This window comes from Pyrus communis, chromosome 14 (genome assembly GCF_041283825.1).
Source record: "Pyrus communis isolate YQ-2024b chromosome 14, ASM4128382v1, whole genome shotgun sequence".
In the NCBI taxonomy this organism is placed as follows: domain Eukaryota; kingdom Viridiplantae; phylum Streptophyta; class Magnoliopsida; order Rosales; family Rosaceae; genus Pyrus; species Pyrus communis.
In genome coordinates this window covers 2278693-2305796 of record NC_142578.1, presented here as the reverse complement: position 1 = coordinate 2305796, position 27104 = coordinate 2278693, and the positions used below count along the sequence as shown (strand labels likewise).

The following is a 27104-nucleotide window of genomic DNA, read 5'->3' as shown; positions in this document are numbered from 1 at the left end:
CGGTATGATCACATCCAAAGGTTTTGCACAAAAAACAGTGTGCTATAAGCCAAAGTTAGAGTCATTCTATTCGCACCACATATTTCCTAAAATTAATTTAGGACATTTCCAAAATTTCGGACACCTATAAATCTCTTGGGGGCCCTCGCTATTAGCTATATTATTTTTCTATTTTTTTTTTCAACTCAGGTACCCTATTAGTCGGCATAAACCCAGATTTCAACTGATCTTTTACAATCTAAACTACCTATTATATAAGTACTTTTACAGTCTAAACTACATGTCATATAAGTACTTGTACAAGCTAAACTACCTATCATATTATAATATTAGTCGGCATAAACTTAGATTTCAACTGATCTTTTATAATCTAAACTACCTATTATATAAGTATTTTTACAGTCTGAACTACCTGCCATATAAGTACTTGTACAAGAACTACCTATCATGGTAGAATAAGTAATTTTACATGATTCTAACAATAAGATGTAGGCCTCCATCTTAGTAGTGTTAAAAGCCCCTGAAGCTAACACAATCAATGTCAAAAGCCTCTTGAGCAATTACTTACATAAGACAATCAACATATAATGCTCACGAATCATGTAGACTAGAATCATGTAACAAATACCAGCAAAAATGAAGCTTACTGTTGTAAATGACTCAAAGAAAACATGTAAAATTACTTATAGTTCTCATAGTTTCATGCGAATTCAAATTCAAATTTGGATACTAATCTGCATGAATCGCGAGGAAAATTCAAAATAAGAGTCGGATAGAGTTTTTGATGAAATGACGAGATTTGATGAGTAACCTTTTTTTTTTAATACAATGATATATTTTGCACTAAAAAAGACGAGAGTTTTTTATGAAATGATGAGATTTGATGTGTAATTTAAAGTTCCATGTTAATTCTGGAAGAGTCATGATAAAACATTCAACGACAGTCGGTGCAATTTTGTTTTCAAATTATGGACACTTTAATTGCTCTACTTATTAGACCCTACCTATGACTGTGCAATACATTAGACCCATATCAAAACATGCGGATCAGGATCCTCTCCTGAGCAAAGGGTGAAGATCCTCCTGACCAAGCTGATCGGGTCGTTGAAATTTTATCCAACGGCTACAAACAGGGGACCCCTCTAAAAGTTATAATAATTGTAACCGTTGGATAAAATTTCAACGGCCCGATGGGCTTGGTCAGGAGGATCCTCAATTAAGGATAGCACATCTGAATCCAATTTGTCCCGTTGCCATCCCTAATTACAAGCGATAATTCTACTCTAAAGTAGACTAGAATAGTGGGTTTGAACCGGGGATGGAACACAATGGGTTGAAGATGAAGATTTTATCACCACTTGTGAAAGACTTGGAAGGTTCTTACGAAAGCACCACTAAGCAGTGAATCTTGCATCTCACCAATAATGGTTTTTTCTCGCGAGTGCAAGTTGGATTGGTAATTATAAGCTTCACCCGAAAATGGTCCAAAAAGTTTCAACATTTGCACACCCAAATCAAATCCGAAGTTAGAAACCCTAAAATTTGATGATTCGAACAATTAGGATTGAACTTGAACGCATATGGAAAATTTCAAAATTCCGAATTGTGATCCAAATATATTGTAAAGTAAACACGAAAAACCGAAGCTCGTGCAGATCACTTTGGATCAACAGTGAAATTTGAAGACGAAATTTCAAAGAATTTCACTGAACTGCTTTAACTTGGCATGATTCTAACTGAACCGAGAAACGAACTTCTCTAAGAGAATTTTACAGGGGTGTGGTCTGCAGAAATTGCACATAGGTTAATAAGACAAAGTGATACCTAAAATGTACTATCGATCTCACGCCTTCTTATAGGGAGAGACCATTGATGCTATTTTGTGCAGTAAACTTGATGCATTCTTGTCATCACTTTCATTGAAGGAGGTCCACTCTTGAAAGTTATGCAGGCTTCCTGTGAAGTCTGTAAAAAGTCCATCGACTCCGATCTCGTTAATCCAGTAATTGTACTCCGCATATGGATCTTGATGAAAGTCCAAGTGCAGGAATGAGTTCTCGTTTCTGTATGTGTAGGGGTGCACCTGCATTGGAATTGAAGGAGAAGTAAGAATACAATTTACAGGAATTACGTCCATGCATCTGAAGCATTCATATTTCAGAAGATAAATCGCAGGAAACCAGATTGACGAGAAAAGGAAAAGTTCTTCAGCATCCCATAGTAAATAGTGGAAACAAATTTTCATGCTGCTGATGTATAGCTGGATTTTAGAAAGAAAATTATCAACTCGTTCTCTACTCAAGTCATCAATCCGGTCAATACATTTGTCAAAAGCAACACCTAAGCTATGCAATGTTTGTTTTTGTCGAATCTAAGAGTTGCCTTGAATCATACCATTTAAATTATTATACGCATCCTAGGATTCGATGTGACATCATAGCATACAACATCCTAACGAGCTGTTGTGCTTGAACAATTACAAATTGGTTTCTCTTATGGTTATCCATTAACCACACCTCTCAGTAACAGATTAGAAAATTAGACTACAGAGAAACGCCTCTGTTTTTTGTTCATTCAACCTTTTGTGAGTAGGTCCTGTCAGGCATGTCACCGTATTCTGGCTTCCCAAATTATAGCAGAGGCAATCAACACAGTACTATACTAATACAGGACAAAAATGCTATGTCGAAGAAAAAGGACTCATGACCGTGACAAATTTTTTTTCATAACCCCGTTACTCTAAATAAATCAGACTAGTCTTAACAGAGAAGAAATCTACCTGTAGGTCACGTGCATGGGCTCTGGAGACCAAATCGGTAGGTGTTTGCAAATAATTGTTTACTACAGGAACTATCGTATCCTTCCACGGTCCAATGCCCACCACATAATCTTTAATGTAGTCAAGGTAAGGATCCGAAGTAATCTCCCAATAGGACTGCACATCATAGATTTGAGGTCAGTTAGTGAGGAATTTAAATACTGAAAAGTCAAAGGAAGAACTATATCGCGTAAGTAGTCCAAGGGGAGATAAAACACTAGAAATAACACACACCTGATTAGTGTCTTGGGTTGGAACAGTAACATCGTCAATTAAGAAGATCTTGGGCAAGTCTGTCAGATTTGATATGTATACAAGTGAAGTTGGAGCAAATGACTGGATAAATGCAGGTTGTTTCAACCAATTTTTTGATAGGTATGAACCCTTGTATCCGTACTTCTTAAGTGTCTCCACAAATCTGTCCTCGAACCTCTTACGGTCTGCCCACTTCACCTGTCATAAATTAAAGCATCGGGCAAGTGTCGTGCAAAAGAGAAAAGATATCTGTCAGAATGCTAATCATGTTCTGTGAAACCATTATTTGTATCAGCTTTCAGGATACTTACATGTTGGTTGATCAATACTGGGTTTTTAATCTCCGGATATATTCCAACAACTCTGGGTGCATCCAGTGCGATTGAAATGAACTCTTCAAAAGTAATAATAGGATATTTTCCTGACAAATGCATCAGAAAATGATATCTCAACCATCCTTTATATTTGCATCTATATAAATGAATATCTTATACTCGGAAATAGACATATGTTTTTTAATGCAAAAAAATTACGAAAGTGTAGCAATATTTCATATAGCACGTTCGACACAACAACATAGGGAACTAGCACCGTGATTCAAATGGTGAGATGACTCATAGGAAAGCTTAAGCAGATGGTCTAACTAAATGCCCAATCAAGCTCAAAACATAAACTAACAATATCGTACTTGCACGATTTGAAGGCCACAAGATAAAGCTATTAGTGGTTAGAAATCTGATGCTGAAATAAGGTCTCTATCATCAAATAGTCAGCAACAGCAAGTAATAAAAGATGCATGCTAAAATTCAGAGTTATGTACCAGAGATAGGAACTCACCATTATATTGTTGATCCCGAAATGGGTATCTCTGCTTCACTCGTAATGACTTCAGTTCTTTTAGTGTAAAATCAACTGTATACCGTTAAAGTAACTTTTAATTTTGCAGTTGGCAATAAACACATCACAAAAAGAAAGATACAGGTATCAGATTTTGGAAGTAGTGGTAAGCTAACAAAACTTATCAGTTGGGTGCTCAAGTATGGTCAATCGTCAGTTAAAAGAGGGATGTACAAAAATACCCATCGACCCAATGTGATAAATAATCAGTTAGACTAACGATTTAAAAAGTGTTGCACGCAAAGGGGCTTCACATACCAGTAAAAAAACCAGTAGTGTTGACCCCTTGAACTTCATAGGTTCTTTTACGATCTGCAAATTCCTTGTGTTCAGCAACATCAGTTGTGTCATCAAGGGTCACATCATGAAAGCATATAAGAACACCATCTTTAGAAGATAGGATATCCGTTTCAATGAAGTCTGCACCCTCTTCAATAGCTCTCTGCAAAAATGAATGTTTTAGTACTTATATACTGAGAACAGCTCTTCATCAAGTGAATGAAGTACCATGTATGCAGCAGCAGTTTCTTCGGGAATCTCTCCATTTGAACCTCGATGAGCAACGTTGTATGGACGATAAGTTTGTAGAGGCTGTCTATTGGTAGCATCAGCTGCTTTACTAGGAAGTGGATAGAATGGCCTTCCAGAACACCCAACAAGGAGCAGTAGGAACACAAAAGGAGCAAAGCCTGTCAAATGCAAAAACACCAAAATTAATATAAATTCTCACAGTATTTTTATTTTTCATGATTTGGAGAATAAACATATACGGAGTCTTAACACTATACATACATACAAACCGAAATCAATGTATCGCCATTTGCCATAGAAACTACTCGGTGCCTTGCCACATTTAGAAACCAATCGCCTCATTCAACTAAAAACGCCTACTTATAAATAGCATTCACATAACAAACTGGCATTATACCTACATCATAATTTTGCTAAATTTGGAAACACTCAAGGCAAATTTCCAACTAAAATTCGAACTCCCCAACATGCAAAGGTAGAAAATATCCTCTTAAACCACCAAATTGAATTCAAACAAATCAAATGCAAGCTTCAAACGAATCAAACAGGCCCAATCAAGCAATTGCCAGGGGCAAACAAGACAGAAGAGAAAACCAATATCAGAAGCATATCAGCCACTACCTAAAAAATAAAGAATCAAACTTTTTTTTTACAAAATTGAACAAAACCCAGTAATCATTCACATAAAATGATTGGAAAACTCACAGGATCAACAATTAAAACTCTAAAAGAAGAGCAAAGATTCAATCTTTGGAGCCAAGTTTGTAGCTTAATTCTACAAAACTGAAGAGAAAAAAAATAAAACCCAGTAATCATTCACACACAAATATTGCAAAACTCACACGATCAACAATTAAAACTCTAAAAAAGAGCAAAAAAATCATTCTTTGGTTCCAAGTTTGCATTTAATTCCAACAAAATTAAAAAAAAAAAAAAAAAAAAAACCAGTAATCATACGCATACAAACATTGAAAAAGTCACACCATCACCAGAAAAAAAAGATGCTAAAATTGGAAGAAAAAATTTAATCGTTGGAGCAACGTTGGCAGCTTACAGTGGGAGGAAGGCATGGCGTTTTCCAAGCTTCTCTCTACCTACTGCGTTTCCTGGGCTTCTTGAAGAACCAAATGAACAAACAAGCTGCAGAGCTTCTTTTCTAAGGTGGTCGAATCGTATGCGGCCGAGGGTTTTATAAGTATGCGGCCGAGGGTTTTATAACAACGAGGGCTCGGAGAATTCGACGCCATGGATCTAGCTGTAAACCAAGAATATTCCCTCCAACAGATGTGATTTCATCGGGAAACTGATTTGGAAGTGACAGATGAGAAATTTTTCATTATACCGGATATAAGTGGAATATTACGTATTTTTATATAAATTGTAAAAATTTTTATTCTTCAAATTATTAAATTCTTAATACATATGTTTTAGAATTTGTATAATAACATATGATGTCCTATCTTGTGCGATTGTACTGAAAAATCTCTTGCAATACTGCCGTTTGATGACGTGTTGGATTGGAAGATCTGACACGTGGAGGGTGGGATTGGGGAGGGTTTTTTTGGTAGTTTGGATGATTGGATTGCCGTGGGATTCTAATTTCTAAACGCGGCCGGTTGGCGTTGACTGAATGGTGATTTGTCGTGTGCGGCTTGATATATATACTACCTTTTGGACATTAACCATGTGAGACGGAGAAGGATTTACCTGACACAGACGGTAAGATAGCAGTGTTTCAAATCTATTATTTTTTTGTTATTTATTTTGACTTTTCGACATGATGTGTATAATTGTTTTGTGACATCAGTATGTTAGACCAGAATGACTTGCCTAATTCTATAATGTCATCATCGCGTTAATAATTATGCGACATTTATATGAGAAAATTAACACATACAGTAAACCGTAAACGAGTGGTAAATTTGGAATACCACCCTATTTCACGCAAGTACTCTTGTTTGAGATGGGCGATTCTCATAATTTGACATTGTTATTTGGTGTGATTAGTGTGTTTATTTTTTCTTTAATACTATGTTCTACGTTCATAATATAAAATGAAGAAGAGATCCACGAAATTAAAAACTCAATCAAGAAGAAACAAAACCATGAGATTTTGTTTAAAGGAGTTTAAATGAAAGAGAGCCAAAAAAAATAGAAAATGCAAAGAAGAAGAAGAGAATCCAACTACAAAAATGAAAGTCCTCGAACAAGACATCTTCGGATTAAATACAAAACCAACAAGTTACAAGGTAATCACATGTCTTCTTGATATCTATGGGTTTGATGTCCACCATAACCAAGACATGATGAACTTTGGATGCAACACAAGGCCATCAGGTTACAAGGATAAAATATGTATCCTGAGCAATCGGTTCGATGATAGTCGAATCCAAGACCTGCTAAACTTCCGATGTAATGTAAAGCCAACAAGTTATACGGCGGCGAGACACTTGCTTGGTATCCATCAATTTGATGCCAATGAACCCAAGACCTGCTAAACTTTGAAGGTAACACAAAACTAACAAGTTATGAGGAAATTGAAAGTTTGCTTGATGTGCTTATGTCCAAATACAAAAGCTTTAACATCCACGGTTGCATAAAGGACTATATATATGATAATATAGTGTAAACATCGTCATAAAATGAGAGCTAGTTGCTCAAATGAGGGTGTTTATCTTTTAATTCCGGAAACTTTAACCCTCTTCGAAGGGCTGATATGTTTTGTATTGGCCACTGGCTCCCTTTGGGAGGGCAAAGTATCAACGTATTCTGCTCCTGCATGGAATTAAACTGCAGGTGTTTCAATCGGAAACGATCGAGTTGTCTCCAATGTTATTGTTTCTGTTGCTACTCTACCGTGTAAAAATTATGCAGAAGCAGTTTTTACTTTTACGTAGAACGAGTACTTTTTAGAATACTTGGAATTAACTTTCCAAAAACAAATTAACAGATGTTGTGGAAAGGCAAAATGATGCATCATGTCATGTATACTGCTTTTGTTAAGAGAAGTCATGAGATATCAAAGACAAGCCTGCCACAAACTATTTCTAGTCACAAGGACGAAGGACGGTCATGAACCATTTCATGTCACCTGCAAGTTCCATGGAACAGTAAAGGTTTGGAAGATCACTCACTTAGACGTTACACGTAACTATGGAGATGAAATTTTTGATTTTGTCCGTGCGCAGTCAGAATCAGCTCCTAGCTATATTAGGCTCATATGCGCCGATTCTCTTATTTTGTCAATGCGTTGTCAGGTATATACTTTTTATTTTTTTTAAATATTTGTCGATACGCAATTAATTAGTTTTCTTTTATCCGTTGATAAATTGTCGAATACAATTTCTTTTCTAATTTTGTCAGCATGTGAATGTTTATTAGATTCGATACTCGCGTTCACCAATCATCGCCATCTTTAACATCGTTGACGAAACAAAGGAACCTAGATCATCTTTCCTCATTGACGCCGCAAATTCTCTTGTCATTGCTTCCCCACGTGTTTTGTCATATTGTTACACATTTCATGACCAAAATCGAATGTACCAACCATCGAATTGTATCAATTACCCGTTGGTGAATCACATCATGGTGGTCAGAGGAATACTGAAATATCTCTATAAGTCTTGCTAACCCCTGAAAATATGGACTGTTGTGACCAAGCCACCAACTGGTCCCCTTTTATAAGCAAAAAAGAAAAAAATAAAATAAAATAAAAAATTGTGTCAATTACCCTAATGACCGAATCATATAAATTATCCTAACTAGCAAACAGTAACAATTACTCTAACTACGCATTCGAGATCAAAGAAATCGAAATCAGCAGTATAAGATCAAACAATCACAAATCAAGTAAACTATTAAAACGGTAAATTAAAAAAAAAAAAAAAAAAAAAAAAAAAGAACATAGACAAATAATTAGCTTGATATGCTGCTTACCCCTTGGAGCTAGAGACAGTGACATATCGCTCCGCTTTTAACTGATAGAGTACGGGATGCCCAGGCGCTGCCTGAACGGTTGAACCACAAGTTACACTCCAGGCTTTGAGTTTCGGCAGCATTGTTCCCGCAGTGCTTTTAGTCTCCAAAAAGTATTAATCTCAGCAGTGAATTCAAAAACAGAATGAAAGGAAATCAAATATTGTGAATGAGGTTTGGCCCCTTTTTGCGAAGCTCTAACACTTGGTTGGGCAGCAATTCCAAAATAGTTAAATAGTTCGGTGGGTTGGGGATGCTTTAATCAGTTAATTACGGTGGTGTTGCACCGAATATACTCATCGGCAGTGTATCACCGACACCAAAATGGCTCCTATCCGCTGGGTCATTCTCTCTCTCCTTCCCTCCCTCTGTCTCTATTTTTTTTTTCAAATGTGGCTTAGCATTTGGAGCAGGAGACACAGTGATGTATCCAGTCCTCTGGTTTTGACTGACAAATGGTATTAGAGGCCCCGGTGCCGGGAGAGATCCCAGGCCAGGTTGAGTTCTGGGTTCTCGGAATCAGCGGGCGTTGTTTTAGGGCATATACATGCAAAGGAGAGGAGGCGAACTGCTTACTTATTAGGGCACCACAACCAAACCCTTTGGGGGGGGGGAACTGGTTTTGTTTCAATTCAAATTTTAATCTTTTACGCTGATGGTTTTTTTTTCGAAGTTTCACTGTGATGGGTTGGATTAGCCCAATTTTTTGCTTTCTTTTCCAAGAAAGGTGGCGTTTTTCCTACCCCAGAATGAGTGTTAGGCCAGCACTAGTGCACTTGATTTCAAAATTAGAAAAACTTAACCAATAGTTCAAAATTGGATTAAGAAACCAACAAATATGTGAATGAGAGGGGCCATTTGGGACTACTTGAATGGTTAAAAGTGTGTAAAAATTAAAATTGCTTATTACTACTACGTTTGACATAAAATTTAAAAGCACTTGGGTTTCATGTTAAGTTATACGTGATTATAATAAAAGCGCTTCTTCTTATTCTAGATAAGAAATCCCAAACATGACACTAAGGGTACTCATTTATGAGAAACATTATATATCCTGTGAGGTTACTTGTTCACATGTTATGGACAACAAGGTTAATTTGTTATGAACTAGGATATAAATTTAAATGTTATAATATGAGTAGATTAGTAATAACTCGTTGAGACGTCCGCACAAAAGACTAAAAAACTATAATAATTGATCAGAGTAAATCTCATAGCAAATTCAGATTGATAAAAAAGCAGCTGAAATGATAATGTTTCCTACTTTTGTAAGAGTACGAGTGGAAAGCAAAAAGAAAGGAAGAAGAAATCCACAGCATTAAAAACTCAATCAAGAAGAAATAGAACCTTGAGATTTTGTTTAATGGAGTTTAAATGAATGAGATCTGAAGGAAAGGAGAGTAGAAGCAATAGAAGAGAATCCAACTATTAAAAGGAAAGTCCTAATCCAATCAAACTCAAGACATGTTGAACTTTGGACGTAATACAAAGCCAACAAGTTATAAGGAGACCGAAAATCTACAACAAGTTTCAAGGGGATCAAAAGAATATATGCTTGATATCTATCAATTCAATGTCACACGAACTAAGATGTGCTGAACTTTGGAGGCATTGCAAAATCAACAAGTTACAAGGTGACCAGAAGTATGCTCAATATCCATTGTCCGAGTGCTTTGGCGGAACTATACAGCCAAGAGGCAGGAGTTCATGTATATGTCCAAATACATAAACTTCAACCATTGGAGTTGGTAAACATCATCATAAAATTAGAGCTAATTACTCAAAATGAGGGTGTTTATATTTTAATTAACATTCAGTTCTCCAAAAATATTGACATTAGTTACATTTCTAAGGATGCGAAAAGAGCCTCCTCCGTTAACCTAATCTGAGGAAGGGCAGACAATTATGTGCCGCAAGGGATTTTCTACTTCCTCTCCACCGGCGTGCTTCACAAATTGTGCCGGCGAGTGGAAAAGTCCGTGGCAAACACACAGGATGTTAACCTCACCATCCCTAGCGTAAAGGATCCCCTTGATTTGTCTTCCTCCCACTCCGGTGGTTCTCAATGAAACCATATCGTCCCCAGAATCAAGTTTGACCCCCTTTGAGGGGCTTTCCGGTGTGCTTTGTGAAGGGCCATCCTCTTTTGTTGTAGCCGCTGTTGCAGAGGTGGCCATTAATGGTACTGTGACATTCCTTTGCGAAGGTAACGTCTCAACACTTTGTGCTCCTGCATGGGATTCACAGAAGTTCAAATAGTTTGAATGTAAAGATATCAAGAGCTTTGTCAAACTGGCTCAAATCTATATCCCAAACCCACCTCAACTGAAGGAAGGGAAACTATATTTTTCTTGATCATTTGAATGTAAAGATATTGTCATCATGAAACTTTGAGATGCTACAAACTAATATTCAAAAAATGAAGAGAGAGAAGAACAACAAAACTTTTTTATCAAGCATGTTCAATCACAATGGTGAATGGAAGGTGACCGGAAGTTAAAAAACCAGGAAGTATATGGGAAAGAATTCCTAAAGTGTTGATTAGAACTACTACTTTATGGTCAAGGAAACTAACTCCGGCTAAAATCATGAACCATTTTGTGTCACTTATAAGTTTCCATAGTAGTAAAGTTTCGGAATGTCACTTACACTTTGCGCGTATTAATATATGTTATGAGTAACTAGGCATCACTATGTAAAAAATACTTCTGAATTAATTACTAAAATGGACTATAAGGATGGCTTATTTGATTTTGTTCATTCACGGTCATGATCATCTTCTAAATTAGGCTCATATGCGCCTTTGTTCTATTATTTTGTCGATACGTTGTCGGATATAAGACTGTTACTTAATATTTGTCGATACGCAACTAATTAGTTTTCTTTTCCCATTTGATTCATTGTGGGATACAATCTTTCCTAATTTTTGTCGGCACTCGAATGTTTCTCAAATTCGAAACTCATGTTCACCAATCATTGCTATCTTTTACATCGTTAACTAAGCAAAAGGAACCTAGATCATCTTTCCCTGTGGATGCCTTGTCTTTGTTAGTTCATTTTGTTACATGTTTCATGAGCGATTTGAATTCCAACTACCAAAATCGTATCAATTACCCTAACGACCGAATCGTGTCAATTACCCTAGCGATCGAATCGTATTAATTACCCTAACTACCCAATCATATCAATTTTACCCTAACGAGGTATCAGTTACCCTAACTACCCAATTGTATCAATTACCCTAACTATCGAATCGTGTCAGTTTTACCCTAACGACCGAATCGTATCAAATTTTTACCCTAATGAACAAATCGCATCAATTGTCCTATCTACCGAATCCTATCAGTTGCATGCACAACATTTCTCTTCCAACAATTCTCGTGACCTTCCAAAGACAATTAGGGTTTCATATTTTCATTTTCAACTAGTTATCCAGTTCCTCTTTCTTTTTAGCTATCTATACACACCATGTATGAACTAAAACAAAAAATCATATCAAAAAGCAACCTCACACACAAACATATACTATATTTTTACTCATGCAACTAAATGATTTTCTTCCAACAGAAACACCATGCTGCAAAAAATCATATGACAAGATCAAACAATCACAAATTATTCTCAAGCTGAACATTAAAACAATAAACAAAATAGATCATAGACAAATTATTAGCTTTGAAGTTTGATGTGTAGCTTACCGTTTGCAGCACGAGACACAGTCAAGTACCCCTCCGCCTTGTAATGATAGAGTACCGTCTCCAAGGCCCCGGGACAGTTGGAAGCACACTCTTTGAGTTCCGGCAGGATTACTGCCAGAGCTGCCGGAGTTGCCGGAGCTGCCGGAGCTGCAGGAGCTGCAGGAGCTGCTGGAGCTTCAGTAGCTGCTGGAGCTGCTGGAGCTTCAGGAGCTGCTGGAGCCCTGGCCACCTCCGGCAAAGCAGCCGGTTGCTGGCTCATCTGCCGCTGAGCTATCTTCTGTTTGGTTTCCAGCCTTCTCAAGGCTCGAACGTTCTTGGGCCTGATCACCCGCCTTAGACCTTTTTCTGTGGGAAGCGAGCTTGCCCTCGGCAGCTGTACGGAACGAACTGGAGAAACCGCCCTATGCGGCGCCGCTTGGGGTTCCTGAGGCCTCATGATTGTGGCCACCGATGAGGACAGAGCCAGAGGGTTTTGGTTGGAATTCTCAGGGTAAATCCCTCCGAAAGAGAATTCCAGGTTGAGGTCTGGGACCTGGGAATCGCCGGTGGTTTTTTGCATGGCGGCGTTATTAGGTTGAGAAACGTTGTCTCTGTTTGCGGTGGCCATTGCAGACAGGAAGTGAGCAGATTGGACTGTAAAACGATTCGTTTAAGCCTCTTCTGCAGCAAGAAAAAGCAAAAGTTAGGGCAAAACCATGAAGATTTTGATTGCTTGGTTTTTTACAAGACAGAATTATACACACAGAAAACACCATGAAAAATGTAATATTTGAACCAAATTTGTGAAACTGCATGCAGCAAGAAAATGAAGAACTCAAGAAAGAGTGAGAAAGTCAGAAAACCGAGAAACTCCAAAATTTAATCTTTGACTCAATTTTTAATACTGCAGCAGAAAATTACAAGTGAGAAAGAGAGATAAGAAAACCCAGAAACGGTTACATGGGTTTTTGAAATTTCCATGAAAATTTCATTCTTTAACCCTAAGTTTTAGAAAATGAGAGAGAGATGAAGCAAACCCCAGAAAGGAATTACATGGCTTTTCTAAAATACCATTAAAAATTCAATTTTAACCTAAGTTTTAGAAAAGGAAAAGAAATATATGGAGAGAGAGAGAGAGAGAGAGAGAGAGAGAGAGAGAGAAGGAAAAACCAGAGAAAGGCAGGCTTACAAGGGTTTTGTGACAGACTGGTGCTCCTGCAACTAACAACTCTCTCTCTCTCTCTCTCTGCAAATACAGAACTGCAAACTGATGTGAGAGATTTGGAGCAGGGTAGGGGGGATTTATATTAGAAATCGGTGCGGAAAAGGGTTTGAAGGTGTTGCAGTGGCTGCATTTCTCAATCCCCACGTGGTTACCAGAGGAGATCACAGTGTTGCAAAGAGACTGGTTCACATTTTCTACGGTTACTCTTTTCATTTCTCTCTCTCTCTCACATCAGCCTTTGCAATATGCAGCTCCATGACTTTGCTCCTCTCCCACCACCTGTAACTCATCTTAGCTTTTTCTCCGTTTTCCACTCTTACGGATTTTTGTTTGTAATTGTGAGGAAAATTGAGGGCAGTTTTGATAAAATTTAGGATTACTGCCGGGCTTTTTGGTTGCTTAAAGGAGTGTCTACAATTAATTGTATAAAAATTGTCTTTAGTATTACGATTAGTGATATTCCTCTTCACTGGTAAAAAAAATGTCTTAGACTCGATTATCGTCAAAGGTGAATTTGAAGCATATTATTGCTAGCCCATTATAAGGCTTAACCCACTTTCCCACCTTTTCAGTGTCAATAATATAGTTTGTTAAAAAAAAACTGTTTCGATCTTTCTAATAGAGATGACTGACATGTAATTATTGTGCTTTTGTCAATAATACAACTATATATACTAAAAAAATTTAGGGAGATTAATTTTTTATCACATTCATATATCACATGATATGGTAATTGACACATATAATCAACATTTAATGAGATAATTAAACTCATTAATTGATATGACAGGTATACATCACGTGGTACATGAATGTAGTATGGTCTCCCTAGTATCTCTTTGTGTCATAACACATATTGCTATGGTGACAGCTACTTGTGCCATGTAAATATTTTCGTCCTTCAAATGTGAGCAAATTATGTGGAATGAGTTCATCCGTCACCATGTACGACTATATGTAGAAAAAAACTTACACACATCTTTGTATCACTAGTAACGTTACAGTGACACGTATGCCATTTAAAACTTTCTTGTTCTTTATAATGATAACAACTTATATGAAACGAGTTCATCATCATCATCATCATCATCATGTCTCAAATCAAGAATGCCTTGTTAGAAATAGTTATCTATAATAATGCACAATTGAGACTTTATGTGACAATAAACCCGTTTTATGTACTCGTTTTCCTTAGTGGAAGGAGTGAAAATTGGTATGGAAATATTATTTATGTGGGTAGGGAGACATAATTTACCAACTAAATAATGTGTCACTAATAAAAATGAGTACGTTTATTAACGTTTAAATTATAAACCAATAATCAACTTCTATATCTTTTAGTTTTCAAAATTTGTCTACAACCCTGGCATTACCCTATTTCTGTAATGTAGGGGGAACTTGTAACGCATATCATAATTCCCAATGCTAGCGAAGCAATCCCCACTTGATATTTCACTATTTTTTAAGAGATTTGTTCACACTTTTTTGTACCTCTTTAAGAAAAATTTAATTCAAACTCTTACAATTCAATTTAATCTTATCGATAAAAAAAAAAGAAAAAAAAAAGGATTTTGACAAGTTAATTAGATTTCAAAATTTCAAAACAAAAAAAATTCATCTCCCTCTTTTACACGAAAAAGAGTTTGAAACATGGCATGATCCTTATAAGTGCACTGGAGAATTGTCAGACCAATTGACTTAACTCAAATCTACTACAAAATGATAACATACCTTTAAAATATTAGATTGTTAATTAAATCAAACGTCTTTTTTTTTTCTCCGTGTAGCGAAATTTAGATAGAAAAATTTGTGTTAAGTGAGACAATAAGTGAATAATTATTAGGTTAGAGCTCAATAACGTAGTGCTAATTAGAAAAAAAAGATCTAACCTCTCTAACTCTAAAATCATTTTACTAATTAATTCGAATTGACAATTATATAAAATCACAACACTTTGTGCAAGGAAACCCCCACACCAAAAACTCAGCGTAGACTTTCAGAGCAAAACCCCGTGGCGAGGAATTGAGAGAAGAGTTTCACTCTCTGTGTGTCTCAGATCCGATTTGACAAGTGTGGGCCATGCAGCAGCAAGCGCCAAGTCAACGAGGTGGGTCCCATAACTGCCCATAAATTGTGGGGGCCACGGGTTGCACCCCTGGTACGGACGACGTCATGGGGTTGTTGAGTCGGTGTGCTTCGTTGTCGGGCTGCATGCACTGTGGGCCAAGAAGTCATGCCATGCGGCGGGAGCATTGGAAGTCTCAGACCAACCGCTGCCAAGTAGAGATAAAACGTAATGGGGAACAAGGCCTTGTTTGGGATTTGATTTTAGAAGGGTTGAAAATGCTTTTTTGATATCTTGAAGTGCATTTCATATAACTAGAAGTAATCTCAAACAAGCCCAATTTTTGAACGAGAGATTGCAAAATTGAGATGTTAAGAGCATATGTGAAACTCACTAATACACACTAGGATCTAGTGACAGTAAGTGATGGATTACTCTGGTAGCTATGACTTATATAAGAATGGGCAAATACTCGTTGGTTATGGGTAACCGCGGTTATCTGTCCATTTAAATTTGAAGGTTATGGTTATGGGTAACATTTTAGATAAATAAACGGTTATGGGTATAACCGTTTGCCTGTGAAATTTAAATGGACGGTTATAGGTATTACCCGCGGTTATAAACAGGTACCCATTTAACCGTTTATTTTAATATATGTAAAACTAAAAAACAAAAAACAAAATTAGTTTCTAACTAGGTTTAGTATCCCGAGATATATTTGGTTATAAAGGGCCATATAATATATATATATATATATATATATATATATTTATGCCTCACTTGAGAGAAAAATATAGTTGATAGAACAGGCTAATGTTTAATATATGTGATTGAATGTGGCATTAGAGTGTTCGACAGTTTTATTTTGGAGTCTTTTGGAGCTTTGACCAATTAAAGATAATGATTACTTGAGCATTTAGAAACATGTTATTATCAGATGATGCATACCTATATATATTATCAGAGTTTTTAGAGATTGAAGTGAAACGGGAACCATGTATTATTCTGTTTATTTTCTTCACTAGTATCAGATAAGAGAAATGAACGTAGAGAGAAACAAATGAGGAAAACATGATTATTACTTTATGCTTTTCATCTTTGTGTACTACCCATACGATACAAGCATACGTCTCTTTTAATGCATGTAAAAGGCTTACACACCAAAACAATAAAAACCAAAACTTCTACTATTTAAGCAATATAATTTTGACTTCTATTGTTCCACTTTCCACCCTTAGCCATATGTGGTTGTTTTCTTTATGTGGGCATTCACACCAATTTCACAACAGAAATCATTACTTGAGTATTTATAGTCTCAACAACTACTAATGTTAGTGAGAAACAATTCAAGAATTAATTACAAAAAACAAAAAGGCACAACTTTGTATTACATGTAGGGCAATTAACCCCATTATTTTTCTTAAAAAAAGCACAAGGTATGGAGAAATATCATCATAGTAATTCCCAAGCCTATCTTTTCTCTTTATGCAGCTCCATCCCTCTCTCTCTCATTCAGTTAAATTTAGGCTACAACGCATTGTTAAACACGCTCCTGACACTGAGCTAAGGAACTGAATGCTTGTTTACTACAAAGCCGTTCACAATATTCATCAAGCAATCCAAGTAATCTATAAAACATGGTTTCAATTTCAATATTTTTTCAGCAATGATTGCATGAAACATTCACCTTGAAGCATGAACTCTAATTTTACATGCTTTTTTTTTCTTCAAATTATAGATTCAGCTTAAATTTATTGTTCTTATAATTGTGGTGAATTGAATATGCGTGAATAAGAGAAGAAAAAAATGGGATTTTTCAAACCCTACACGCATGAGAGCCGTTGCCTGAAGCCGCACTGCCCGAGCCATCAAGTCGTTCCTGCTCTAAAACTCTAAGGTCCAAAACAAAGCCGTTTTGCATCACCTTTCTTACGGACCTGGGCTGCCTGCAGTCGACCCGCAACCCAATTGGGCATATGCACCAAACCGTCCTACTTGTTTATTTTTTTTTTCTTTTGGGCCTTATTTTATTTTTGGCTCGCATGAAATAACAAGCTCATGAGTTAGGCCTTGTTTTTCACTTTTCCTTCTTAGTCCAATAATTGGGTATATAATCTGTTAACCCATTTACTTCTCATTTGTGGCCCAGCAACCCAACAACCACTATTTTGGGCCTGCAAGCCACGACAGCCCCATATTTTGGGTCGTCACCCATTCTTTTCACACATAGGTCCCGAAATTATTCCTGTTCACTACATATGTATATTGTGTTTGTTTGCAGGTATCATGAACCTAGAGTTCGTACTTAAACTCGAACTTGAAGTTTTGAAAATAAGTGCCATAGAAATTCGAAGTTGCATAAAACAATACACCCGTAAAAATCTGGAGTTCTTGTAGGTGATTTGTTAGGATTACATGTAGATGATGCTTTTAAAAACAACTGTAAAATTTAGTTTGTGCAAATTACTTAATTGTCCATAATTTTATTTTGTGATAGAAGACAAAAATGTTTTTTCACCCTCTTACAGTTAACAAAAAGAGTTTCATTAATATGTGGTTTAAATTAACTTCTTCCTTACAAATCTGTTATGTGTAAATAAACTAACTTGAAATAGGTCCAATTTTATGGAAAGAGATCTTCTCCGGATCCCTTCCACCAAATCCACTCAATCAATCAATCCATGCCCTTGAAATTTGATCCAACGACTACAAACAGGGGACCACTTTAAAAGTTATAATAACTTTGGCCATTGGACCATATTTCAAGGGTCCAAATTAGGTGATTGGGTGGATTTGGTGGAAGAGATTCAGAAATGAGCCATTTCCCAATTTTATGGCCTAACAATTAGATTAGTCCAATTTTTAGTTATTTTTTTTATTTAGGTCCATGAATAGGACTCCATGTGTCAGCACTTTTTGTTGTTAGGTTGATACTTTGCATTGTGATTACTATTTTACTCTACTATAGCTATTCAATGGAAAAAGAAAAAAAAAGAAAAAAAAATGATACGATCGGTACTTTGCTAGCTATAATCTTTGAGATCAATCGCTACATAGCTAGCAACTGTTTACCAAAAAAGTCGCTATCTTCATACCGATCCCTCCCTTTTCAATTTTTTTTTCAGTTTTTTATTTTTATTTTTATTTTGTTAATGTTTCTTTTATTTCTCTTACCGTAACAACAAACTATCATATTCGTGTTTTTCAAAATATATTTTTTCCGTGCAAAATATATTATAATTCATTTTTAAACACTTGTAATCAATTATTTAAAACCTAAATTTAAAGATATTTTTCTATTTTCTCACTTTAAGAATCAATAGAAAATAGTTTCAGGACCTAATAATAGGTAGGATTACATCCAAAGGTTTTGCAATATTTTCCTTAACTCCAACACAAAATATTTCTTAAAGCTAAAAATTTCAATTTTTTTTTTCACAAAAAACTGTGTGCTATAAGCCAAAGTTAGAGTCATTCTATTCGCACCACATATTTCCTAAAATTAATTTAGGACATTTCCAAAATTTCGAACACCTATAAATCTCTTGGGGGGCCTTGCTATTAGTTATATTATTATTTTTTTTTTTTTATCAATTCAGGTGTAACATCCCACATCGCCCAGGGGAGTGAATCATGTAAGCTTTATATGTATATTCTCATCTCTACCTAGCACGATGCCTTTTGGGAGCTCACTGGCTTCAAATTCTATCAGAACTCCGAAGTTAAGCGAGTAGCGCTCGAGAGCACTCCCATGATGGGTGACCCACTGGGAAGTTCTCGACTCCACCATAGCACGATATTGTCCCACTTTGAGCCCCTACCACGTCCTCAAGGTTTTGTTTTTAGGAATTCACACAAGAACTTCCCAGTGGGTCACCCATCATGGGATTGCTCTCGAGCACTACTCGCTTAACTTCAGAGTTCCGATGGAATTTGAAGCCAGTGAGCTCCCAAAAGGTCTCGTGCTAGGTAAAGATGAGAATATACATATAAAGTTTACAAGATTCACTCCCTTGAACGATGTAGGATGTTACAATCCACCCCCCTTAGGGGCCCGACGTCCTCATCAACACATATCCGGCCAGGGATTGGCTCTGATACCAAATTGTCACATCCCGGCCTGGGCCCTCACTACATCCCAGGCTCAACTCCGCCATAGCACGATATTGTCCGATTTGGGCCCCAATCACGCCCTTACGATTTTGTTTGTGAGAACTCACACAAGAACTTCCCAGTGGGTCACCCATCATGGGAGTGCTCTCGCGTGCTACTTGCTTAACTTCGGAGTTCCCATGGAACCTGAAGCCAGTGAGCTCCCAAAAGGCCTCGTGCTAGGTAGAGATGAGAATATACATATAATGCTTACAAGATCCAGTCTCCTGGGCGATGTGGGATGTTACATTAGGTACCTTATTAGTCGGCATAAACCCATATTTCAGCTAATCTTTTACAATCTAAACTACCTATCACATAAGTACTTTTACAATCTAAACTACATGCTACATGTGATATAAGTACTTGTACAAGCTAAACTACCTATCATATTATAATATTAGTCGGCATAAACTTAGATTTCAACTGATCATTTATAATCTAAACTACTTATTATATAAGTACTTTACAGTCTGAACTACCTACCATATAAGTACTTGTACAAGCTAAACTACCTATCGTATTGTAACTACCTATCATGGTGGAATAAGTAATTTTACATGATTCTAACAGTAAGATGTAGTCCTCCATCTTGGTAATGTTAAAAGCCCCTGAAGCTAACACAATCAATGTCAAAAGCCTTTTGAGCAATTAATTACATAAGACAATCAATGTATAATGTTCGCGAATCATGTAGACTAGAATCATGTAAAAAATACCAGCAAAAATGAAGCTTACTGTTGTAAACGACTCAACGAAAACATGTAAATTACTTGTAGTTCTCATAGCTTCATGCGAATTCAAATTCAAATTTGGATACTAATCTGTAGGAATCGCAGGGAAAATTCAAAACATGAGTCAGAGTTTTTGATGAAACGACGAGATTTGATGAGTAACTTTTTTTTTTTTAATACAACGATATATTTTACACTAAAAAAATGAGAGTTTTTTTTATGAAATAATGAGATTTAATGTGTAACTTAAAGTTCCATGTTAATTCTAGAAGAGTCATGATAAAACATTCAACGAAAGTCGATGCAATTTTGTTTTCAAATTATGGACACTTTAATTGCTCTACTTATTAGACCTTATCTATGACTGTGCAATACATTAGACTCATATCAAAACATATGGATCATGATCTTCTCTTGAGCAAAGGGTGAGGATCATCCTAACCAAGCCTATCGGGCCGTTGGATAAATACAAACAAGAGGTCCCTCTAAAAGTTATAATAATTGTAGCCGTTGGATAAAATTTCAGAGGCCTGATGGGCTTGGTCAGGAGGATCCTCACTAGGGATGGGCAAATATCCATTGGTTATAGGTAACCGTGGTTATCCGCCCATTTAAATTTGACGGTTACGGTTATGGGTAACCGTTTAAATAAATAAATGGTTTTAGGTATAACCGTTTACCCGTGAAATTTAAATGGGCGGTTATAGGTATTACCCGCGGTTATAAACGGATACCCATTTAACCGTTTATTTTAATATATGTAAAACTATAAAAAATAAAAAATAAAAAAATAAAATTTAGTTTCTAACTAGGTTTAGTATCCTGAGATAAATTTGGTTATAAAGGGCTATAATATATATATATATATATATATATATATATATATATATATATGCCTCACTTGAGAGAAAAATATAGTTGATAGAACGGGTTAATGGTTAATATAAGTGATTTGAATGTGCTAAAGCATTAGTGTTCAATAGTTTTGTTTTGGAGTCTTTTGGAGCTTTGACCAATTCAAGATAATGATTACCTTGAGCATTTAGAAACATGTTATTATTAGATGATGCATACCTATATATATATATATATATATATATATATATATATATATATATATATATATATATATATATATATATATATATATATATATATATATTAATTGCCCTCGAGTTTTCAATAAATATTTGACCCCAAAATTAGAAATCGATTAAATGGCTTGGATCGATGAACATATGTTTCTAAATAAAAATCCAAATATTTATCAAATTAACCTATTAGTAGATTGATGTGTGCTTATATATACAAGAATATTAATTAACCTACAACCATGCATGATTCTTGTAATAGATTGACCGTCAAATAATTGAGAGACATCGCATATATTCATAAATAATATTGCCGTTAATATAAAAATACATGTTAAATGTACTTATAACGGTATTTAACAGTTAGAAAAAAGAAAATTATGACAAATTTCTTTTTCATTTTCAAGTAGTTAAAAAAATAGGTAGACAGGTTAAAAAAAGAAAAAGAAAAAAGTAAACGGGTACACGGTTATGGGTAAATGAGTATGCGGTATGGGTATGGGTATACCCGTTTATGTAAATACCTAATGGGTAAACGGTTATGTGGGTAAAAACTTAAACGGTTATGGGTAAATAACCGCGGTTATCTGCCCGCCATAGTTGTTGCCTATCCCTAGACTTATAGCTTCAACACACTGCATTCCACATTCAAAATGTGCCCCTCCCATTAAAGTAGATATACTGCAAATTCGACTCACTTGAATGACAACATGTATTAATTTCAATACATAAATTATTGCAAACCATTATACATGTTACCCCAAATCTTATTTAGTTAAATCTTGACAGTTCACTTGTGAGAATAGAGACGACATTACCTATTCTTTATACTTGTAAATAGGCCCATAATCATTCTCTTATAGTAAAATAATGATCCAATGGGCCTTATTTATTATGTTCTTCACTTTCCCAATTCACTTGCAATGGCGCTCGGCCCACTCAAACCCCTAAGAGCACTTCTAGGGTTGGAAGGCCCCCCAAGGCAACAACCTATTGAATCCCTTACAGTGAATAATAATTGTCTTTTGCATTTTCACTCCTAAGTTGAATAGCCTTGGCAATAGGTTGTTAAATATTAGTATTTTTTATTTTATAAAATAGTAAAAAATAATTTTATTTGTAATTTCGGATAAGATTTTTAACCGATCTCGTTTCTTCACGTATCATTATCCGAAAGTACAATTTTTTTGTGATAGATTTCGATAATGATAAGGTATTTATAGAAAAATAAAATCAAATTTTTCAAAAAAAAAAATTGGATTTTTTAATATTAATTTTTAACTTAATTTTTATTTTTTATTAACTTAATTAATTCCTGCTGTTGGATTAAAGAAAATTTGGAATCGAGCGGCTGAAATTGTGCCACGCCATCTAGTCGTGGGGAGAGGTTTGAATTTTTTTTTACTGTTGAAAATCCAACCGTCCAAAAAAAGTATCCGTTGAAATCCAACAACCTTGAGGGTGCCATGTGGCACCCACATCGGTAACGTTTCAAAATTCAAACTGCGGGCCCTACCATCTGAAAAGCTATCGGTGACACGCCCCCACGCGCGAGTGTTATACACACGCCTGACGCAATTTTTTTTATAACGTGGTTAACGTCAGCCTTGCATCAACGCTCCTTTAGGCGCTGCGGGCCGTGGATTCATGCCTCCCCTCTCCTAAAAGCCCGCCCCTAGCCCAATTGCCCGCATGGGCCGAAGCTCTCTCATAGCATCTATCCCGTCCACCAATATCGCTTGTATAAAAAAGAATTCTCTTCACCATCTAATGGAGATGGCGAAAAGGTTGCATGAAAAATCAAATGAATAAGCAATCGATGATTCGCCATTCAGTATATGAAAGCTAAGCAATTTCATTCATCTCGAAAACTCTCCAATAGAACCACATTCTTATGTTTTGGAAACTCATTTCTGTTACTAACATCAACATGATCAAGGTAAACAGGAAAACCCTGTAACTTAACAGAATGCTAAATAAATCCGCATAACGAACAAAAGGAACCTTACAGAATTTGCTTAATAAGATGACCTACGACACATTGGAAGAACTCATATAGCCATCAGATCACCATAACTCCTCATTAGAAGAATCGATCCTGCAAACAGCCCTGCAGCACGCAGCAATTTCTGCAAGATGGAAACACACTTTTAAGTCCTTTGTTTTTATTGGTTTCTCAACAAAAAGGATGTAAATTATGCATTCTACAAATGAGATAACCATCCGGCATCTACACTAAGCAAGTAAAGCTCACAGTTCAGAAAGAATGGTAAGAATTGTTTAACAACAATATAACCTGGAGTGCAGTGGTGTTCTAGGATTCATACAGTCGACCCTACTTAGTGGGATAAGGCTTGGTTGTTGTTGTTGTTGTTGTATAACAAGGGCTAAAAATATAAGGCAACTTTGCAAATCACATTCATCATCAAAATCTAAAACTTTCTAAAGAAGAACAACTCTTGTGAGGAAAAACTTTATGCGGCCTCAGGTCAAATTTCGACAATACGAAGATCAAACTATAACGAAACACGCGTGACCTAAGAGCATACCCATTGTTAAAGGTGCAAAAGCCATCATAAATTCTCTGTTAGGAAATTTATCCCATCCGTAGACTGTAATGTTAATAACTAAATTTCACGGGTCACCTAAATTTCTCGTCTTTCCTGACCAAACCTAGAAGCCACACTTTCCGTCACTTCTAAAGTTCCTAAGTTAACATATTAAGCTTAAGAAACAACAAAAAGAACGACACACGAACATACAGAACTGATTAGTCATTTTGTGATTGTATCAAATCAAAACACACAAAAGTCTGATTTACCGGACACATATGAACCATGAGTAACGCTTGCACTCGTAACTCGAAAAATTAGCCTTCCCATTACTAATCTCACAACAAGATGCACATAACAGGCTAGGTTTTCACCAATGCGGAATAAATCTTGCGGGATAGCTGCAGGATTCGAGTGGCCGGGACAATTACGCAATACAACCGGTTGCCCGGCCACTCACATCCCGCAACCATTACACAAGATTCATCGCGATAACAGACATTCCGAAAACATCCACGAATCGCGATCGAAAGTCATAGTATAGCTATTTATGCACCAAATAATACAAAATCTTCCCACATACTATTAGCCAAAACATACAAAAAAAATCATATAAACATATACAATTATATATCTATATGTATCTTGGAATCAAGAGATTCAAGAAACCACTCTTCACGCTTCGTGCAAAATCGAAAAGTAGGAGAGTAATTGAGAGAGTACCATGTTAAGAGCCCACTTCTCCTCGTCGTGATACTGCGACTGCAAGAAAAATTTCGCCTTTTCGAGGGAGACGTTGAAGTCCGCCATTGATGCGTCGAGAAGGAGAAGGAGAGGGAGGAGAGTATTTGCGTTAGGGTTTAGGTTTGGGGGTTTGTAAAAGGGGGAAGGCAATTAAATTACCGAAACAACCTCACTTACTTGGTCACTCAATGCAAAATCGAAAGGGTAAAAAAATGAAAGAAAATTGTTTAGACATACAAATTTGAAAACCCTTTATTAGGTATAGCAACTACCGTTAGACGTAGAATTCACCTATATTAGAGATTGTGTTAGCATCAGCGAAAATTTCCTTGTACGTGGAGAAGAATTGTTTGATGCAAGATATATGGTCAATTTTGAACATGTAATTAGGCTTCTAGTTGGTTCGAGGTCAATTTCCGTCGTTTTACACCCGAGTAAGTTTTCTTGATTTTTGTTAAATAGAGTGGTTAAGAATAAATTTTTCTTCCACATGGAGGAGAAATTGTTTGATACAAGATATGGTCAAATTTGCGCATGTGATTAGGCTTCTAGTTGGTTGGTCAATTTTCGTCGATTTACATGCTAGTAAGTTTGTCTGATTTTTGTTAATTAGAGTGGTTAAGAATATAATATCATATGTAAAGAAAAAAAATAATATAGATAACTATTATTGGCACTTCAAAAGTTTTATTGTGCATTCTTCGCAAAATTTTTTTTTTTTTTTTAGATGTAGAAAGTTAAAGTGTACAATAAGAACTTTGGAGTACCAAAATAAGCTCCAAAAATATATGGTCCATATTAATTTAGCACCTTAACTTTAACTCATCAGATTTGTTAGTATCCATGATTTGAGTTTATCATTTACTACTATGAAATGGAAATTCGAAGTTCAATATTAGGTTGTTGTTAAATCTGTCAAGTGATGATGTGTCAAACGTAAAACTTTACATTTTGTAATATAACCAGGGAAATGATTAACACTCATATTTTTCTCCTCTTACACAAATTTGTTTAATCTTGTCTACCGTTTTGGTTTTATTTATTCAATTTAGTTGCAAAAAATAAACAATTGTATGCGAGATTCTAAACATGAGTGTGAAAATCTGCTGATGACACAATTATAAAAACTAAATTCAATGCCATTGAGGGTTCGCTTAGTTGGTAAGGTCCCCATCTTGTATGTCGCCCCACCAAAGTTCGATTCTCGTTGTTAGCAGTTCTCGTTGGTGCGTAATCTATATATTCTTACGTAAATTCACATTAGTAATAGCTGGCAATTAAGTATCACGCGTAAGTTTTTTTGGCTAAAAGTTATAGTATGCCATGGCGCTAATGATGAGAATAATCACACCCTAAAGTTTTTTGTTCACCCCAAAAAAAACCAAATTCAATTTAAAAACAAATATTTAGAAAGAAAAAGCCTAGTTGACCACGAAAAGAAAAAGAAAAAAATCTAGGGACACCAATCTCCCTCTCCCATCCAGCGATCCACGTGGTGACACGTTTGCAATGGAACCTGATCTTCCTTGTCCACTAATTTAAGCCCAAATCATAGCCTTCCTCAAGGATTCAATCATCTCTCTGATAGAGAAACACCACTGAAAGCCGCCGCCACCACCACCACACAGAAAAATGGAGGCCAGAGCATTTTACAGCGGCAGCGCCGGCGGTGTGCCTTTCGCTTTCAGAGCACCAGCAGCAGCAAAAGGAGGCAACTTTGCTTCCTCCTCCCCTCTCCTCATCCAATCCATGGCTACCACGAAACCCATTCCTTCAGCTACCAACACAGTCAGCTCCAAGAAGGTTAATAATCTTCCTCTCATTCAAAATATGTGTAACGGGTTTTATTACAAAAAGTCTGGATGGAATTAGAAGTGAAATTGTTCATTATATATCGTATTTTATTTGGTTATTTGTCAAATAAGTAAAAAATGCAAATGGGGTGTACTTTGCATTGCAGAATTCATCTGTGAAGCTGCTAACAAGGGTGGAGCAACTGAAGCTGCTGACCAAAGCAGAGAAAGCCGGCCTGCTGTCCGCGGCAGAGAAGTCCGGGCTCTCATTGTCCGTGATAGAGAAGCTAGGGTTGCTCTCCAAGGCGGAGGAATTCGGAATCCTATCTGCAGCCACCGACCCGGGAACTCCCGGGGCATTGTTGAGTTTAAGCTTAGGACTGCTGGTTTTGGGTCCATTTGTTGTATATCTTGTGCCTGAGGATTCTCCTTTGGAGATAGGGCTACAAGCTGTTGTTGCTTTGGCTGCAATAGCGGGTGGTTCCGCTGCTTTTGCTGCATCAAATCTTGTATCCAGTTTGCAGAAATCTAATTGAAATTTCATGAGTTTGGTCCATCTCGGGAGAGACAAAACTTACATCGAGATGCCAAAGTG

The 27104-nt window shown here is 36.3% G+C and overlaps 3 protein-coding genes across 3 annotated transcripts; 1 reads left to right on the top strand and 2 right to left on the bottom strand.

Annotated features, from left to right (window-relative positions):
- Positions 1–1588: 1588 nt before the first annotated feature.
- LOC137712960 (glycerophosphodiester phosphodiesterase GDPD6) lies at positions 1589–5696 on the bottom strand. Its single transcript, XM_068452172.2, has 8 exons — positions 5556–5696; positions 4478–4659; positions 4229–4412; positions 3911–3985; positions 3385–3494; positions 3053–3271; positions 2780–2935; positions 1589–2083 (listed from the first exon to the last, which is right to left on the bottom strand). Exons 1-8 carry the CDS (start codon positions 5569–5571, stop codon positions 1844–1846), a joined length of 1182 nt encoding a protein of 393 aa, XP_068308273.2. The 5' UTR covers positions 5572–5696; the 3' UTR covers positions 1589–1843.
- Positions 5697–23255: 17559 nt separating this feature from the next.
- LOC137713881 (mitochondrial import receptor subunit TOM5 homolog) lies at positions 23256–24870 on the bottom strand. Its single transcript, XM_068453231.2, has 2 exons — positions 24696–24870; positions 23256–23549 (listed from the first exon to the last, which is right to left on the bottom strand). Exons 1-2 carry the CDS (start codon positions 24780–24782, stop codon positions 23472–23474), a joined length of 165 nt encoding a protein of 54 aa, XP_068309332.1. The 5' UTR covers positions 24783–24870; the 3' UTR covers positions 23256–23471.
- A 1400-nt stretch (positions 24871–26270) lies between these two features.
- On the top strand, positions 26271–27055 carry LOC137713074 (uncharacterized). Its single transcript, XM_068452322.2, has 2 exons — positions 26271–26519; positions 26677–27055. Exons 1-2 carry the CDS (start codon positions 26349–26351, stop codon positions 27043–27045), a joined length of 540 nt encoding a protein of 179 aa, XP_068308423.1. The 5' UTR covers positions 26271–26348; the 3' UTR covers positions 27046–27055.
- Positions 27056–27104: the final 49 nt, after the last annotated feature.